Source organism: Myotis daubentonii, chromosome 1 (genome assembly GCF_963259705.1).
Source record: "Myotis daubentonii chromosome 1, mMyoDau2.1, whole genome shotgun sequence".
In the NCBI taxonomy this organism is placed as follows: Eukaryota; Metazoa; Chordata; class Mammalia; order Chiroptera; family Vespertilionidae; genus Myotis; species Myotis daubentonii.
Genome location: NC_081840.1, coordinates 25703692 through 25721456, shown reverse-complemented (window position 1 = coordinate 25721456; position 17765 = coordinate 25703692). Strand labels below are relative to the sequence as shown.

Genomic DNA, 17765 nt, shown 5'->3' with positions numbered 1-17765 from the left:
AAATAAGTGCAAATATTTAGCCACAAGGATTTCCATCTAAGTTTTGCTTATAGTAGCAAAAATTTAGAAACAACCTAAATATCCATTAATTGCCCTAGCCAGTTTGACTCAGTGGATAGAGTGTCAGCCTGCGGACTGAAAGGTCAAGGGCACCTACCTTGGTTGCAGGCTCCTCCCTAGTCTGGGCCCTGGTCAGGGCTCGTGCAGGAGGCAACCAATCGATGTGTTTCTCTCACATTGATATTTCTCTCTGTCTTTTCCTCTCTCTTCCACTCTCTGTAAAAATCAATGGGAAAATATCCTCAGGTGAGGATTGAAAAAACAAAAATACTAAATATCCAATAATAGAGAATTGCTTAAACAAAACAAATTATGACATAGCCACACACTATGCAGCTAGCAAAATGGTGTGTTGCAAAGTTTTATTTTATATATGTGTATCTGTAAGTATGTTAGGGACTCAATTAATTAAAGAGAGAACTATTTTCATTTTTTTTCTAAATAAAAAAGTTACATATACTTTGTAAAAAAAAAATTCTGACAATACAGAAACACATGAAGCAGGAAGGTAAAGCCCGTGATTTCATCTTCCTGAAATAAGGACAATGAAGTCTATAACCCTCTAGATTTATTTTCACTGTGAGTTCTTATTATTTAGGAAAGAAATGGTATAATATCATAAATCATATATAACACTTTCTTGAACTAATTATATTGTAGACCTATTTCCCGGTTAATTACATGTAACGCTACCTCATTTTTTAAAATGGCTGCCTTGTATTTCCTTGTATGAATGTACCATGAATCCTGGAAATGTGGGGATTAAATTTTTAGAAGGTGAATATTGGGTCAAAAGGGCATTCACTTTTTAAGGCATTTGATGAATGCTACCAGACTGCCTTCCATAGTGTTGAGCAGTGGTTGTTATCAAATACATTCCCAAGCCATTTTCACTTTTTGTGTAGATGGATTGTAGCTCTAATAATCCTATAGAGTATAAAACTCCATTCATAATGTTACTTCTATATGAAAAAGATGCATTAGGTTTCCCATCTTTGAGCTCCATGTCCCAGGAACAGTCTTTCTTGCCACAGATCTGTCTGGCACTAACGCCTTCCCCATTTTCACTTGTTCTAATCACTGTTCCTCCACCAATGCACACATATACGTACTCTTTTATTTTCTGAAGTCTTTTTTTTTTTTGCATATAGGGGTCTGAGAAGCTGTACTTTCTTCTTCCTGATGCTATATTCTGAAGTTGGAAGCCCAAAGGAAATGTGTTGTGGCTTTTTGGCAAAGACGGTGGGCTCCCCTTGTCAGCATTCTATAGCTCTTACTGCTGTATTTGCCAAAACCTAGGGAATTACAGCCTATTTCCCAAGTGCCTGGGCTTGAGCTATGAGCAGGCCTTGATGTTCTTTTTTAGCTCCTCCTCCTCCTCCTCCCCCCCGCCACCCCCCAGCCCCACAGAATAGAACTGCGCTTCCTGAAGTCACCCCTACAAACCTGAGTTGTGTGACTAGCTTCCCCTAGAGACACCTGGGTTTACCATCTGGGCCTCCCTCTTCCAGCTCCCCAGCAAGTACGGGAGGCATCGGTGACTGGCCTAGACTGTGAGCTTCCGCTGGCCTCAGCTGCTTAAACATAGACAGGCGGGACTGCTGAGCGTCTTCATAGGGTGACAAGGATTTGTCCTGTTTTTGATGAGCCTGGAGGTCCCAAAAGAGTCCAGAGGCTCAGAACACTCAGTACTAAGACCCCGGTTGCATCCATAAGCTGGAGTGTTCTGAGCTTCCCCAGCCCGTGGCTCCCCCCAAACAAAGCCAGTCCTGTACGTTTCACTGGGCAGTACCCTGCATTAGGCTCCCTCAGCCTTCTGCGCATGTACAATGCCAACTTTTATTTAAAAAACCAGTCACACTGTTCAAAATCCAAGCCCATCCTTTATGTATCGATGGCACAATGGTCAATAGACCCACTGTTGGTGGGCAACTGGTTGCTTTTTTTTTCCTTTTTGTTAAGTGCTCAGTAAAAATATTAGTCTTTTTTGTTTTTGTTTTTTTTTTTGTTTTTTTTTAACAGTGTGAACATCCACCATGCCCAGGGCATCTTACTATTTGATTTTCATGTGTTTTTTTCCCATGGAATTGCTCTTGTTCCAAACAATTAGATATTGCATGTGATAACTTACCCGAAAATGCCCTCTATTTAGCACATAATTGCTGTTTGACAAATGTTAATTTTCTTCCTCTTTAGGTTTCAGGCCGCTCAACTGTAAAATGGGAGAGCTAGCTGAGCCATGCAGAGGCTGGCAAACTCTGACCCATGCAATGTATAAGGGTTCCAATACTTTACATCTTTGCAAACACTTGTAATTATCTGTTTTCTTTATTATAGCCATCCTGTTAGCTGTGAAATGGTATCTCTCTCTTTTTTAAAAAATATATTTTTATTGATTTCAGAGAGGAAGGGAAAGGGAGAGAGATACAGGAACATCAATAATGAGAATGAATCATTGACCGGCTGCCTCCTGCACACCCCCTACTGGGGATTGAGCCTGCAACCCGGGCATGTGCCCTGACCAGGAATTGAACCATGACCTTCTGGTTCATAGGTCGATGATCAACCACTGAGCCACACTGGCCAGGCTGAAATGGTATCTCATTGTGTTTTTACTTTGCATTTCCCTAATGACTATTTTTTTATTATTATTAGTTAAGGTATTACAAATGTGTCCTCATTGCCCCCATTAACCCCCAACATCCCCCCCCCCCCGCACACTCATGCTCCCATCCCCCTGTTGTCCATGTCCATTGGTTTGGCTTATATACATGTATACAAGTCCTTTGGTTGATCTCTTCCCATTACCCCCGCCCTCCCCTACTTTCTTTCTGGGGATTGATAGCCTGATCGCTGTTTCTCAGTCTTTGGATCTGTCCCTTTTCATCATCCCTAATGACTATTGATATTGAGCATCTTTTCATGTGCTTTTTGGTCATTTGTATATATTCTTTGGAGAAGTTTCTATTTAGATCTTTTGCTCATTTAAAAAATTCAGTTATTTATCTTTATTGAGTTGTAAGAGTTCTTTTTATATTCTAGATGCAAGAATCTTATCAGACACATGGTTTACAAATATTTTCCCCATCATTCAGTTAATTTTTCATTTTCTTGATAACGTCTTTTAATGCATAAAAGTTTTAATTTTAATGAAGTCCAATTTATGTACTTTTAAAAAACATTGCTTGTGCTCTTGGTGTCATATCTAAAAAAACATTCCCTAATCCAAGGTGGTAGAGATTTGCTCCCGTGTTATCTTTTAAGAGTTTTATGGTTTTCACTTTTATATTTAGGTTGATCATCCATTTTGAGTTCACTTTTGTACACGGTGTGAGGTTTCGCATGGATATATCCAGCAATCCCAGTACTACTTGTTGAAAGTAAACTGCTCCTTCCCCCCTTAAATTGTCACAGCTTCCTTGTTGAAAATCCATTCACTCTGTATGTGAGGGTTTCTTTCTGAACTTCAATTCTATTCCATGCATCGACATCTCTCCTTATGTCAGTGCCACCCTCTCTTTATTACTACAGCTTTATAGTAACTTCTGAATCTTCCATTTTCTTTTAAACACTTAAAATTTTTTTTAATTGATTTCAGAGAGGGAGAGATAGAAACATAAATAATTAGAGAGAATTATTGATCGGTTGCTCCTACACACCCCCTACTGGGGATCAAGCCTGCAACCTGGACATGTGCCCTTGACCAGAATCGAACCTGGGACTGTTGAGTCCACAGGCTGATGCTCTATCCACTGAGCCAAACCAGCTAGGGCCATTTCCTTTTTAAATGAACAGTGGGGTGAGTGTTGTTCTGCACCCATGTGTGGGGTGAATGCCAGGTGCCATCACCAGGAGAGTGAGGAGATGGGGCCAGGAGCCTGAAGCCAGCGCTGTGGTTTTAGGCATTGTGACAGTATCCATGTCCTTGGTTTGGTATTTCCAAGGGAAGGAAAAGCTTGCAAGTAGTAAAGTCAGGATTCAAACCCAAGGGCCTGCTGCAGAGTTCTTAGTCCTAATCACTACTCTCTATGCCTCTCTAAAGGACATTGCATCTTTAAAAAAAACATTTTTTTTTATTGATTTCAGAGACTGGAAGGGAGAGAGAGAGATAGAAACATCAATGATGAGAGAATCATTCATCAGCTGCCTCCTGCACGCCCCTTACTGGGGGTCTAACCTGCAGCCCAGGCTTGTGCCCTGACCTGGAGTCAAAGAGTGACCTCCTGGTTCATGGGTCGATGCTCAACCACTGAGCCACACCAGCCGGGTGGACATTGCATCTTTTAAAGTGACATTGGCTATAGCATAGCTAAGGGTGACTCAGGTGAGTAGGTTTGGAAATTATGTCCCATGAGGAATATTCAAAAGAGCCAGAGATGGTTTGTTTGGAGACCAAAGGGATAAATGAGCTTCTTCTTCAGACATTTATCTGTGGATGACAATAGCTTTTTGCTGAATAGTCTCACAGAGCCGACTCAGGATTACTGAGTAAAATCCTATGTAATACAGAGTTAATATGCTAATTAGGCTGAACAGCAGAATGACCGTCCAGATGACCTTCCGGACGAAGCTGGGGCTGCGAGGGCTGAGCCCCTTGCACGAATTTCGTGCATCGGGCCTCTAGTATATATATATAATGACTCAGATTCTGACTCAAAATAGGGAAGAACTTTTTACAAGCAGAGCAATTCACAGATGGAAGGCCTGAGCCAGAGAACTTAACTGGGAAATGGGTGAGCAGGGACTGAAGGCTGTTGAGCAGGGGTGCCGTGGGGGTGGGAAGGAGCTTAAATTAGAGACTCCTGGGAAGTAACTCGCTCACTTTTTAGGATTTTATGAGACAATAGCTAATGTTCAACCAGGTGGGTAGGTACACAGTAGGCCCACAGCAAGCACTTACTCAGGGACCTTCCAGGCAGGACCATTAATACCCACACTTAGGGCCATTCATTGCCACACCACACTGTGTACATGTAACACACCAGGAGGTGACCCTGCAGGTCAGTCAACTAAACTATTTTTGCAAAATTAAAGGGGTCAGATTTTTTTGCCAGGTCAAAGTAGAGAAAGGTAATAGGAACACAGGAGGGAGTTATGAAGGCAGAAAAGTTAAATTAAAAGTGCAGTCAGACATGGGAAGAGGAAGAGCTCCCACTCCCGCAGGCCCAGGACTGGCCAGACCCTCAGAGTTCGGATCTAAGGAAAGCTCCTACACAGGAGGGACTCTTAATGGGCATTTTAAAACATAAAAACATAATTGCCCCCCCCCCTGGCGCCACCAAATGGAAATAAAAGTGAATGAACCAGATACCACATTTGCTGTTTACAAAATTGGCTATTCTAAACACCAAATGAAGGTCAGGAGTCAAGAAAATAAAACTTTTTGAGTCCCTGAAGCCTGAACACCCAGGTTCTAAATATATTTATATGTGTGTTGGGGGGACAGTGTTCATTCATACTTTTTTGGGGAAAAGGTCTTCATCATATACTTGAAAACGTGGTATTAACACGGACAAATCGAGTACTAATTTGTAAATTTGTACCTTACTCCTAAGCAGCAAAAGTTCAATTTAGAGAGGGTTGTAGAATCGTATAACTTTTGGGTTAAAGGGGACTTCAGAGGTTCCTGGTTCATCTCCTTCCTTTCCCTGTCCTGCCTCAATCCAGGGCTCAGGTTCCACTGACAATTTCTCAAGAAGCAGTCATCTAACTTTTATTTGATTGCCACCAGAGACAGGAAGCTCATCACCACCAATGACAACATACATAATGTATTTTGGGACAATTTAGTTGGAAAGTCCTTCTCTACAATGACTTGAGAGCTGTCTTCCTGTAATTTCCAACAAATGACCTCAGTTCTAGCTGCGGGACTTATAGAATCCACGGAACTCCTACTTTCCACAGAAAGATTTGAAAACAGACACCATTATGTCCTCTGAAATTCTATCTTTTAGCCAACAAATATTTCTTTTTGCCCTGGCATAAATCCTTAGTTCTATCACTCATTCCCATGTCATAGGGACTTATTTAGGTCTCTCTTTCCTTCTGGCTTCTTTTTTTCTGAATTCAATATAGAGTGTCCTTCCCCAAACTGGACACAAGATTTTGGATGTGGTCATAATCAGCCTGGGGGAGAAGAGACTGCCTCATTCTAAAACACACCACTTCTAACGAATATGGTGTTGGCAGCCACATTACACCATCATCTCATAAAAAACACAATCGACAAAGAATCCCTTATTTAGGAGGATTTGAAATTGAAGGGTTATCTTCCTTCCTGCATCTCCTCCATTAAATTCTGGAGGATGAGGTAAATACTGTAAAAGGAAAACCCCTCATTCCTTCGCAGACTGCCCTCTCTAGACCTGGCATAGAGCAGGGGACAGTGTCTACAGCCCACAGAACAGCTGTGCCTTGAAGCTTTGGCCTCCAACCCTCCCTGCACAAAGGAAGGGGAAAGGGGTGGAATCAGGGTATGCTGAGAGCAGACTCTAGATCTGACACGACTTCAGATGCTTTATGCAGTGTGGGCAAAAGCAGGTTTACAGTTGTGAGCAGCAAAATGGTTTATTCCTGTGTTATTTATTAATTATCATATTCCATACGAACAACTCTAAACCTACTTTTGCCCCACCCTGCATATCTTGTCTCATTTTATCTTCTCAATGACCTTCAAGGTGGGCGCCATTAGCCTTATTTCATAGATAGGCTCAGAGAGGTTATATGACTTTATCAAAGTCACACAGCTTGTAGGCGAGATCGGTTCTTTGGGCTCCAAAGCTATGTTTTTCTTTCTGAATCTTGTTGCTTCTGAGCCAAACCTGACTGAAGATGAGGAAGTCATTGCTGGATCACCTTTTTCAAACTGAGGCAAAAAGCATGCTCGTGCTCGGCAGACCAAAAGGTTTCCCCCTCCCTTCCTCTGCCCCTCCCCTTCTCACCGCTCCAGACTCTCCTCCACATGTGAAATCACCCAGAAAACGCAATGCTGCAATCACCAGATCCGTGAATGAAAAGACCATATACCATCAAAACACCCGGAATAGAAGAACTTGGGAAAGAAGGATGGTCACAAGGCCCTTGTTCGCACATTCCCACCTAGAAAATTTTGTACTTGCTGCTTGAGTATTTCATGATCATTGCCAGAAAGGGTGGCATGAGAAGTTTCCTTTAAAACAGCGAATCTTGAAGGGTGGTCTCCAGGCCAGCAGCCATGGCATCACCTGGGAACTTGTTAGAATGTAGATTCCCTGGCCGACCCCAGACCTAATGAACCCAGACACTCTGTGGGCAGGGCCCAGCCATCTGTTTTCATAAGCTCTCCTTGTAATAAGCAATGCTCTCCTGCAGCTGCTGGTGGAGAAAGGTGTTCTGGGGGTACAAGTAACAACCTCAGCTGGCCTGGACACTCTGTCTTCCAGGCAGGGCCAGGACACCCTTGGAACACAGTTTCTCAGAGGTTCTGAAGGGAATGCTGACAAAACGAAAATGGGGCTGCCCAGAAGCAAAGTGCTCAGTGGGACCAACCCAGCAAGATCCTTACCTTTCACTGTGCTTTCACGTAATCCGAAGAATCTGCTAATTGATTTGGAGCAACTGGCAGATTAAAAATAAAAAGGCAGCCTCATACTCTCACCACCTAAAGAGACAAATATCTGCTTGCCTTCTGCTTTTAGTTTAACTCGTTCCTCTGGGAAATGTTCAGGTACATGATAGTCGACATTTCATCCCAAGTTCGGTAGTTGCTACCAAGGATGTTGAACTGAGCCTGTCTCTTTGCATACGGTTCACATTTTCTGTTTTACAAAAGAGGCACAAAGAAACAGAGCCGGGGAACAAAACCACCAGGCGAGGAGGCGCTGTGCCTCGGAGGGGACCCCAGTAGTCAGTGAAGGTCTGGGGCAGTTCAGGATGGATTTCCTCACAGATATAGAGCTTGGGAAAGCCTTACGAAAACGGGGGTGGGGGCTTGCTGGAGGGAAATTATTTCAAGAGAGCCTGCTCCCCGGACTGTAAAAAAAGTAGGGCTGGGAGAAGCAAAGAAATACAGCAACGCCCTGCAATTTATTATATTGCCTTTTTAAAAATAAATTTATAAAGGAAATTTCAGAGAACACTAATACCATGAAATGTGCCCCCCACAAAATTAAGGGGGGCCCACAGTGAAGTAAGGTTAGGCACTGCTGCAAACCATCTCGTCCTCTGAGAGCTAAGTCTTGGATCGATATAAGGCTCAGACGTTCTGCAGTCGAGACCTCTTTTCATTTCAGTTGACCCAATATTTCCAAAGTTATTTGGCTAGAGAAGCTCCACATCCTCAACAATTCCTAGCCACACCCCACAGGACACCAGCTGCGTTCATCACTTGCCCAAGTGGCCAAGTGAAGGTGTCGGGAGCAGAGGAGAAAAGTGGGCACATGCAGGAGGGACTGGTCTAAGGAAACAGGGGACCCTTCACAGGAGGGGAAGCAAAAGTCCAGCGACGGAGATGAACTGTGGGATGTGAGGTCCGACCCCTGTCAGAGAACCACCCCAGGAATAACCAAGGAAAGCAGGCCAGCCATTGCGCACAGCGGAGGCCCCCACGCAGTTCCCCAAATTACTCCAGGATATTATCCTCACACAGTCTGGAGCAAAAGACTTTCTTTCAGCTGCCTCCTGACCAGTTATCCCATATCTTCCGCCTCCCTCTGAAAGAGCGCCATTTGCTGCGGAATTGAGACACAGTTCCCTCTGACACCAGCACACCTGCCACAACGAGGTGCTGGCCCTCAGGCTACCTCTCTGTCTCTGGTTTCCTTGTTTGTAAAATGTTTGGGTTAGACAGGTGAATGCTAAGGTTTCCTCCAGCTCTGTCCATTCTCATTTTTTACAAGAGGTTGGAGATCGGGATTCAAATTCCTATGCTGCTATGAACTAGCTGTGACATTTGAACACGCATCCTCCACTCGCTGTGCCTTCCTATGAAAGACGTGCACCCAGGGTGACTGAGGCCCGAATGAGAGAATGCATAGATGGCGGGTGGTGATGGAAAACTGCTGGAAAGTAGAAGGTGGTGATCTCCATGTGGGGCGTGGCACCTGTGGAGATCGCCATCTCCTCTGTCCTTCTCAGCACTTTCCTCCATCCACCCCCTACCTGCTCGATCCTGTGAGCAGGTGTTTGCCTGCTCTTCTCTACTCATCACTCACTCAACTGCATTTGTTGGGAATGCCAGCCTCTCACATTCTGCCACTGTCCAGGAGTTGGGCTAATGTTGAAGATTAACAGGCCTAAAATAATTTCAAATTTCGTCATAATTTAAATAGAGGTTGACTTGCAATATACCACTGAGCTATTTATATAAAGGACTTCAAGCCAAAATCTTTCTTTTTTTTTTATTAGAGAGAGAGTGAGAAAGAGAGAGATGCCTTTTCACTTACTTATGCATTTATTGGTTAATCGAACCTGCAACCTTGCTGTATTGGAATGACACTCTAACCAACTGAGCACTGGTCAGGGCCAAAACAAAAATCTTCAAGTATATGAGTCACAGATGAAATTTACATATCTAAACATACTGTTTTTTGTTTTGTGTGTGTGTGTGTGTGTGTGTGTGTGTGTTTTAATATTTTTATTGAATTTAGAGAGAGAGGAAGGGAGAGGGAGTTAGAAACATCCATGATGAGAGAGAATCATGGATCAGCTGCCCCCTACACACCCCATACTGGGGATTAAGCCCACAACCTGGGCATGTGCCCTGACCAGGAATCAGATCTGTGACCTTTTGGTTCATTAAACCACACCAGCTGGGCAGAACACACTTTTAAAGTACTTTTAGGAATGCCAGTTACATTCAACAGTATAGTTAAGCAGAGAGTAACCTCACATAGGCTGATGTACAAACACTCTAGTCTCTTATGGAAGGACCCATCAGTTGACATTTCAGCCTTCCCGGGATGCTCCAGAATGGGTGGGAGCAAAGTCCATGGTTTGTACCTGTGCCTTTGGGGCCAGAACAATCCTGAGTGTTGCGAACTGCACAGTGGAGACTAGAAATGGCCAGTTAATTACCTTGTCGATTCCTCTTGGGCCATGCTTTTGCCACAGATTGATCTGTGAGCTGATTAATTTGAGGCTGGGGGGCAGGGGAGGTAGAATGAAGAATAAATCATTTATTGATTCAAAAGAATAAATAAGTTTGCAAAGAAAGAGGCTAAACTAGATCTTGATGTATGTGTAAACCATCAATTCTATAGACTTGATATCCTGAATTTTTCTGCAAGAAGCCTTACTTCTCCCCTCTGAGTGTAATAAAACTGTTGCTATATGAAAACAAACTTCCCCTTACTCCATCGAAATGTCTTCAAACTTTTTGCTGATTCCAGACTGCCCCCTCCATGTGCCTGGTCAGAATAGGGTGTTTTTTGGTGGTTCCCACCCGAGGATCCAATTGTGCCCTTTTTGAGTGTAGAGATAGTTTGCTGCTGCCCGGCGGGCATGGCTCAGTGGTTGAGCGTCAACCTATGAACTAGGAGGTTGCAGTTTGATTCCCCATCAGGGCACATGCCTGGGTTGTGGGCTCAGTCCCCAGTAGAGGGTGTGTAGGAGGCAGCCAATCAGTGATTCTCATTATTGATGTTTCTCTCTCTCTCTCTCCCTCTAAAAAAAAAAAAAAAAAAAAAAAAAGTTTGCTGAAAAAGAACACAGTGATAATAAATAGTGTAGCTTGATTGGGTACTTAACCATGTGCTCTAAGTGCTTTATTTTCATTATCTAATTTAATTCTATCAGCAGTGGCACCAGGTAGGCATTATTAGCTCCCCTTTTAAAATAGCCTTGGGCCCTAACCGGTTTGGCTCAGTGGATAGAACGTCGGCCTGCGGACTGAAGGGTCCCAGGTTCGATTCCGGTCAAGGGCATGTACCTTGGTTGCAGGCACATCCCCAGTTGGGGGTGTGCAGGAGGCAGCTGATCACTGTTTCTCTCTCATTGATGTTTCTGATTCTCTATCCTTCTCTCTTCCTCTCTGTAAAAATCAATAAAATATATTTAAAAAAAATAAAATATAAAAATAAAATAGCCTCAGACAGTCTGAGGCTGGCTTTGACTAAGAACCTTTTTGAGGCCGCAGAGGGTTGGAAGGTTCAGTGGTTAAGTGGGAGCTGGTGTGTTAAGGAAGGTGGGCTACAGTCTGACTTTATGACCATTGCCTCCTGTCTTCATGTAAATTTTTTCTTCAAGATGACATCTTGTAAACTCCCCAACATCTTACAAACACCCTCTTGATTGAGAATCATGGGTTAATTCACTTGGGGCTCTTTCAGCACAGGGAAGTGACCTTGTCCACTGCCCCTGCCCTGCAGCATACCTGGGGCAGGTGAGCCCATTTCTGTGTGCTCCAGGCCTCAGAGGCAACAATTCCTCATTTGTTCCAGTTTTCGAGGACTTGGAAGTAGCTCCCAGCCTGAGGATTTCGTGATTTGGAATCTATTCCTTGGAGCCAAGGAAAATGCTGAGGGCCCGGGGGAGAAAGGGGCTGTGTTTGGGCCTATGGGCCTGGCTGGGGGCTGGGAGGCGGTGTCCATGTGTCCTTGGAGAGACAATGGGCATAGTCAGAGGGCATGTAGCCCTTGGGACCCGCTGAGCACAGAGGTCAGATTATATCCCTTGTAGCAGAGCTTTGGGCTTAAGCTCTTACCCATTTAGTTCTGAGCCCACTAGCCTTGGGTGGGACACGTCCGGGAGGAGGGAGCTTCCACCCAGAGGTTCTCTGCAGCTGGACCACAGCGCTCAGTGTAGCAGGAAGCACTGGGCCAAAGGCACAGCCTCGGGTGTCGGACTTGGGCAGTACTGTCCTCAAGGAGAGGGAGGCAGCCTTGACCATGGGAGCCAAGGGGCCCGGGAGTGAGTCAGAGTGGCTGCCCAGCCCCAGAGACAGGTTTCCCTTGAGGTGATTATTGGCCAAGGAGGAGAACGCAGCCAGCCAGGCCCTATTAAAATTGTTAGTGGCGAGGAATCGTCTCTAGGAACTATCCCCTGCAGGGCTGACAGAGTCCGAAGCGGTAAAATCCAAGTTTCCACCGCGTTTCCCACCCAAGCTTCGCGAGCTCTGGCGTAGGAAGAGGCCCTCTTGCCAGGTGTTCCTGACGCAGCTGAGAGCAATCATTGCCACAGCCACCCTGCCTCGGCCATCACCCACGCCAGGCGCTGGGCTCACACTGTTCGCTCTGCTCTCCAGAGCCTTCCAGGTTTGGCGTTGTCACCCCCATTTTATAGATGGGACTAAAGAGCTAAGTTTGTAACTGGCTGGACCAGGCTTCAAACTTGGGTCTGTCTGGGTTTCTTTCCATTCCACCATTACGCCTCCTCAGAAGGTAGCACTGGCCCAACCCAAGATGTTGATCCTGAGAGAGCATCTGGGCAGCAGCCATGGGCATGGGATTGGCTCCAGGTGATGAGGTGGGAGTGGAGCGTGGCACTGGGTGAAGGCCTTGGCTCGGATTGTTTCCTTGCATGGACAGGAAAGGTGAATGCCTCATTTAAACACAGAATCATACTGGTAGGAACCGGATGCCCTCCATCTTGTTCTTGTCCTGATTTCTGGGGGTAGGTCCATAGGGAAACGACTAGCCTTGGGGAAAACTGCAGTGTTTGGGATCCACACAAAAACAGAGGCTTTTCTGTGGCTTTCCTGCCTTACCGATGCCGGCCGTCAGATCTCCTTTACCTCTGTGCCCCTCGTAGACCTCAGCACTCAGGTTGTATGCTATTACTGTCTACCCTCAGTTTCAGCATGTCCTTGATCCCAGGAGGTACACTTCTTCATACTTTAATATCTGTGCAAATTGGCACATCTTGTGAATGAGGTCTACATTTGATGTGGTGGGGCTGTTTAAATTGATGTTGCATTTTTAGAATCGATGGAGACCAAGACTGAGTAAATACGATAATTCATGCACTTGTTCAACTCATCAAATGCCTTCAGTAAGTGCCAGGCATTATGCTAGATGCATAGAATATAGAAATAACCTTTTGTAGTCCCTTGCCTTTGGGAGGTCACAGTAAAGGGAGGAAATAGACTAGATAGAGCAACAGTTATAGTTCATTGTGATAAGGGCTCAGAATTTGGGAGACCAAGGTGTGTGGAAGATCAGAGAAAGGAGGGAGGAGAGGTGGGGAAGGGGCTGGGACCACTTTGCAGAGAAGGTGTGACACGAAGGAGGTGGGAATCTGAAGGGATTAGAAGTGGGCTGGGCATGGGTTATGGAATGGTATTCTGGCAAGATTGAATTATTAGAGCAAAGTTCAAAATCATGAGAAACTTGGACGTGCTTGCAAGCTTAATGGGTTTGTTGTGGCTGGAATGGAGTGTGTGTGGAGACATGGGTGTAAAATGAGGCTGTGGGAATAGGAAGGAGGCAGATCATGGAGGACCTCTAGTGCCACCCAAATTTGCTTTGAGGTCCTGCACGGTCACGAGCTTAATCTCCATCCTGAGTCTAGCAAATCGTGTGGGGGTTTTACGCAGGGGAGTGACACCCTGATCTGTGTTTAGGAAGTTGTGTAGGAAGCAGACGGGAAGAGGATGGCAGGTAAGATGAGGTGGATAGAGTGGCAGCTATTGGCAGAGAAAGAAGAGTTACCCCAAATGAAGCAAAGCCTCATTTTCATTTACTATTTCCAGGCAGGGTAGAGGCTTGAGCCCTGGTGCAGAGGGGCAGCTAGAACCTGCAGGCACAAGTGACCTGTTCTTGCCTTAACCCTGTCACGTGTGCCCTTGTCTTAGGAGAGCCACCTGACCAGCAGGCAGCTGACTATAAGAAGGGATGCTGGGAAAAGCTGGAAAGACAAGAAAAGCTTAGCACCGCCTCTGCTTGTTAAACAAGGGTCACATCAAGCTACAATGGGGACATCTAACCTGTATTTGCCAAATTAGTTTACCAATCAGACGTTTTTACAGTTGGATGGGAGTGTATGCCAGTGCTTGGGAAAAAAATATGTGAGTATTGGTGAGAACCATCACAGGAAACACATATTGGATCTAAGGTAGTGTTAGAAGTCATAAGAAAGAAGTAGATAAGTTTCCGTGGCTGTACATGGGAGTCATGCAGAAAACATAATGTTGTTGGCTGACGAGCCCACTCTGGGGACAGATGCTGGGGTGAGAGGTGGAAGGAGCTCACCCACCGTACTGGGGATGCTTTTGAAGGGTGAGAGATGGCTGTTGATATTGTGCCCCAAGACTTACAGTTCTTCCCCTTTGACTTTTTCGTACAGGTGCAGTGCCACACTTACACGGGGTACTGCTGGTGTGTCACCCCAGATGGGAAGCCCATCAGTGGTTCTTCTGTGCAGAATAAAACTCCTGTATGTTCAGGTACCGTAGGGAGGGGAGGGAGGAAAGAAAAGGGTTGGAGAGAGACCTCTTGGCTGTCCCCTGAATTCTGTAGGGGAACATTTAAAAGATTGGTGGTGGTTATCAGCCATCCCCAGGTGAGGGAGGGTCCCACTCGAACATGCACTTGCTCTTAGTCAGCCGGGTGATAGAGTCAGTATATACCTGTATGCATATATTTATTATTGTCAGTGTAGGTTTCTGGTTCAAGGCTCTTTCCCCCAAATATTGGCTGTAACCCCTAGAGCACGGCATATACATTTTTAGCTCGAATGCTCTGGCTGCTAGTGGCCCTGGGAGCACTTGATTGAGGTGGATTTCAAGGCTCCATGGGAATGCAACAATAAAGACCATGATGATCCATTAGTGATAGTTGCCATGAGCACGGGAGAGGAGAGTGGTGGCCTATGCACCATAGGTGTGCCACCCCTGAACAATGTAATGTAGAGCGATGGAGAACTCTCATCACAGTGGCCCTCACACCTGGCTGCCCTCGGCGGTGCCTGGGGACAAAAAAGAACCGAGGTGTTGAGGCCCCTCCTGTATATTCTCACCCAGCAGGTCTGCAGTGAGACCTGGAGTCCACATGTGTATGAAGCTTCTCAGATGGTTCTGATGAGTAGACCAGTTAGGGCACCACAGCTGTATAGTGACTCTCTAGCTCAGCCCATGGCAAAAATTAAGTCCTTTCTATTTCCAACTTGATAAGCATAGGGACATTTTGCTCTTAGGTTAGCTTCAGGGGACTGTGGACTATGGATTTACACAAGCCCCACGCTTTCACCTTCCATTAAGATGAGAGTTTCTCCCTTAATTCACTATGCCGCTCAGCCTTCATTAAAAAATACAAAACCCTATCACACCATCTGCTGCTTCATATTTCTCAATAGCTATGTGTGAGGTTTTATGTATTTACTTATCTTAATTTTGAAGTGCAAGCAAAGGATGAAACATTATTCTAAAGCCTATGGGAGATCCCAAAGGCTAGCAGTTCTGCTATCCTAACATTTTCCTTTTTTTCCACAAAATTTATTCATTTTTCTTCTGGCCCTGCTATATAAAGGGAGAAGTAAGTGGGAAGGGCAGTGAGTATCTACATTAGGAAACCAAGACTTGCAGGCCAAAAAGGGAAGTTTATTTTTGGTTTACATGGAAACTGGAAACCTTAATTGGGCTTGTTGTGGGAAGGGGCAGGAATGAGCCCTCCTTGCAGATGACCTGGAAAGTTCCATTGAAAGCAAAAAAAAGCACTAGAAGCAAGTCATGCAGGGTAAGATAATTGAATTCTCACAAAATCAGTGCCTGGAAAAAGGGTATGATATAGACTGCGGAAATATGGGTTCTCTCTTTTCTTTTGGGCTGGGACATTCACAGATGCCTTTCTGTGGATGAGCTGGCTGTGCCCTGCCTGTGTGGTGGGTCTTGTGGAAAAGACAGGTGCCACACGGTCAGGACCAAAGGATGGGTGCATATGGCATCCTAGCATCTGCAGGGCAAAGTGTTTGGCCAAACTCACACACTACCCTCTCCTTAAGGAGCAGCCTGCTGCATCTAGAAAATTGCTTCCATGCCTCAGACTATTTTGGCCCATTCAGGACAATTGGGCCAACAATTTTCTACTTAATGCAGATGGAAAATCGCCGATTTCCTGCCCTAACCAGCAAGGGATGTCAATCATTGCATTTGTAGTAAGAGGGGGTTTCTTTTCGGTTGGTCCTACTGAATAGCTATGGCTCAGAACATGGAGCCGGTGGGGGAGATGGGGAGTGGAGGCGAGGGGCAGTCATTGGAATGTTCAATAAGGGAGAAGTCTGGTTACAACTATTGCCAGGGAACCTGGAAATCATGGTTCATCTCAACAGTGCTGTGATATCAGTGACATTGACATTAAACAAACCCCACTCAACATGTATGTATGTACTAACTGTGTATATAATGTCCCTAGATGTGTATACGATATATATACACATAACCATATGCTCATAACATCAGGCTGTGCCAACACTATGAAAGGAACCAACCGCGATGCATTCTGAATGCCTGTGTTTCTGTTTCCCCTCTCACCCAAGGTTCAGTCACCGACAAGCCCTTGAGCCAGGGTAACTCAGGAAGGAAAGGTGAGTAGAGTTTTATGCTTTATCTAAATGTTTGCTCCTAAAGCCAGTCCAAGCAAGAATTCTTAGACAAGATGGATGGAGCTGGGGTGAGAGCTAAAGGTGCCCTGCAGAAAATATCCATTCTTATTCTGTGTTTCCTCCCAGAAGCACCGAGGTGAGTAAGGCTCATCGTTGGTGGGGACCAAGCTCCCAGGATTTCTGGGGGAGGTGAGCGAGTGCAGGCCACAGAGCTGGCAGGGACCCGAGAATCTTGGTTCCTAGGAAGTTCAGTCAATCGGTGTCGCCAGCATTAAACAAGAAGGATAATGAAAGTACTAGTTGGCGTGCTCAAGTCTGCCCCGACTCTCTTATTTTGGAAACCCATCTGCGCATTATTTCCCTCACTGCTTCTCAAGAACTATTCCAGCTCCTCCAGTTTGTTTCTCTTCACTAAGACTAGGCTGCTTCATGCGCTTGCCCCCCGTGCATTGGTTGTCATAAAATTCTCAACTATTTTGTCTTTGAACTTGTGCTTTTAAGTGCGGAAAGTCGACGGGACAATGACACGTGCATGTGAGCAGCAGTACATGCAGTTGCATGTCTGCTGTTGATCCTTGGTCCCATGTGCACATAGCTTTTGTGATGCATGCTTTTATAGTATGCTCAAAATTTAATTTTTCTTTACCTACAGCAACATCAAATAGCAAATTAAAAACACCATGGCAAGCCGAGAGAGATTATGGGAGAGAGGATACAACTTTACTTTTAGTCTCTTTAATGACACTTTCCCCTGCATTTTGAACAGAAGGCCTGTTGTTTTCACTGTGTACTGGGCCCTACAAATTATATATACCCCGATTAAGGCATTTGTCTGAGTGCTCTTTAGGGGTCCAGCTGCCATGAGGAACAGGTTCCCGGGGTATGCGGACCATAATTTCCGGTGTGGCAGACACTAAGATCACCGCTACTCACCTCCAGGATGACATACAAGCACACGGAGAGTTGTGGTTGCATAGAAAATAACTCTCAATTTCACTGCATGAGTGAGAAATCCAGAATCCCCATTTTCAGGTAAAACCCAGACAAGGGACCTTGGATGAGTTTGAGGCTTCCCACCTGAATCTGGGCCTTGGGAACTTCATGCTCATAAGACCCACGTGCTAGTTGGCACACGCTGTCACAGGAAGACCAAGGTGAGTCCCCTAGACCCTGCTCCAGGCACTTACTGAATA

At 45.2% G+C, this 17765-nt stretch overlaps 1 protein-coding gene across 7 annotated transcripts in view; it reads left to right on the top strand.

The window, feature by feature from the left end:
• SMOC1 (SPARC related modular calcium binding 1) overlaps nt 1–17765 on the top strand; it is a 202010-nt gene that overhangs the window by 135539 nt on the left and 48706 nt on the right. For all 7 annotated transcript variants that reach the window (XM_059691998.1, XM_059692036.1, XM_059692027.1 and 4 more), the window contains exons 4-5: nt 14320–14419; nt 16507–16554. In XM_059691998.1, coding sequence (XP_059547981.1) covers nt 14320–14419; nt 16507–16554 — 148 coding nt within the window. The remainder of the gene's footprint in view (nt 1–14319; nt 14420–16506; nt 16555–17765) is intronic.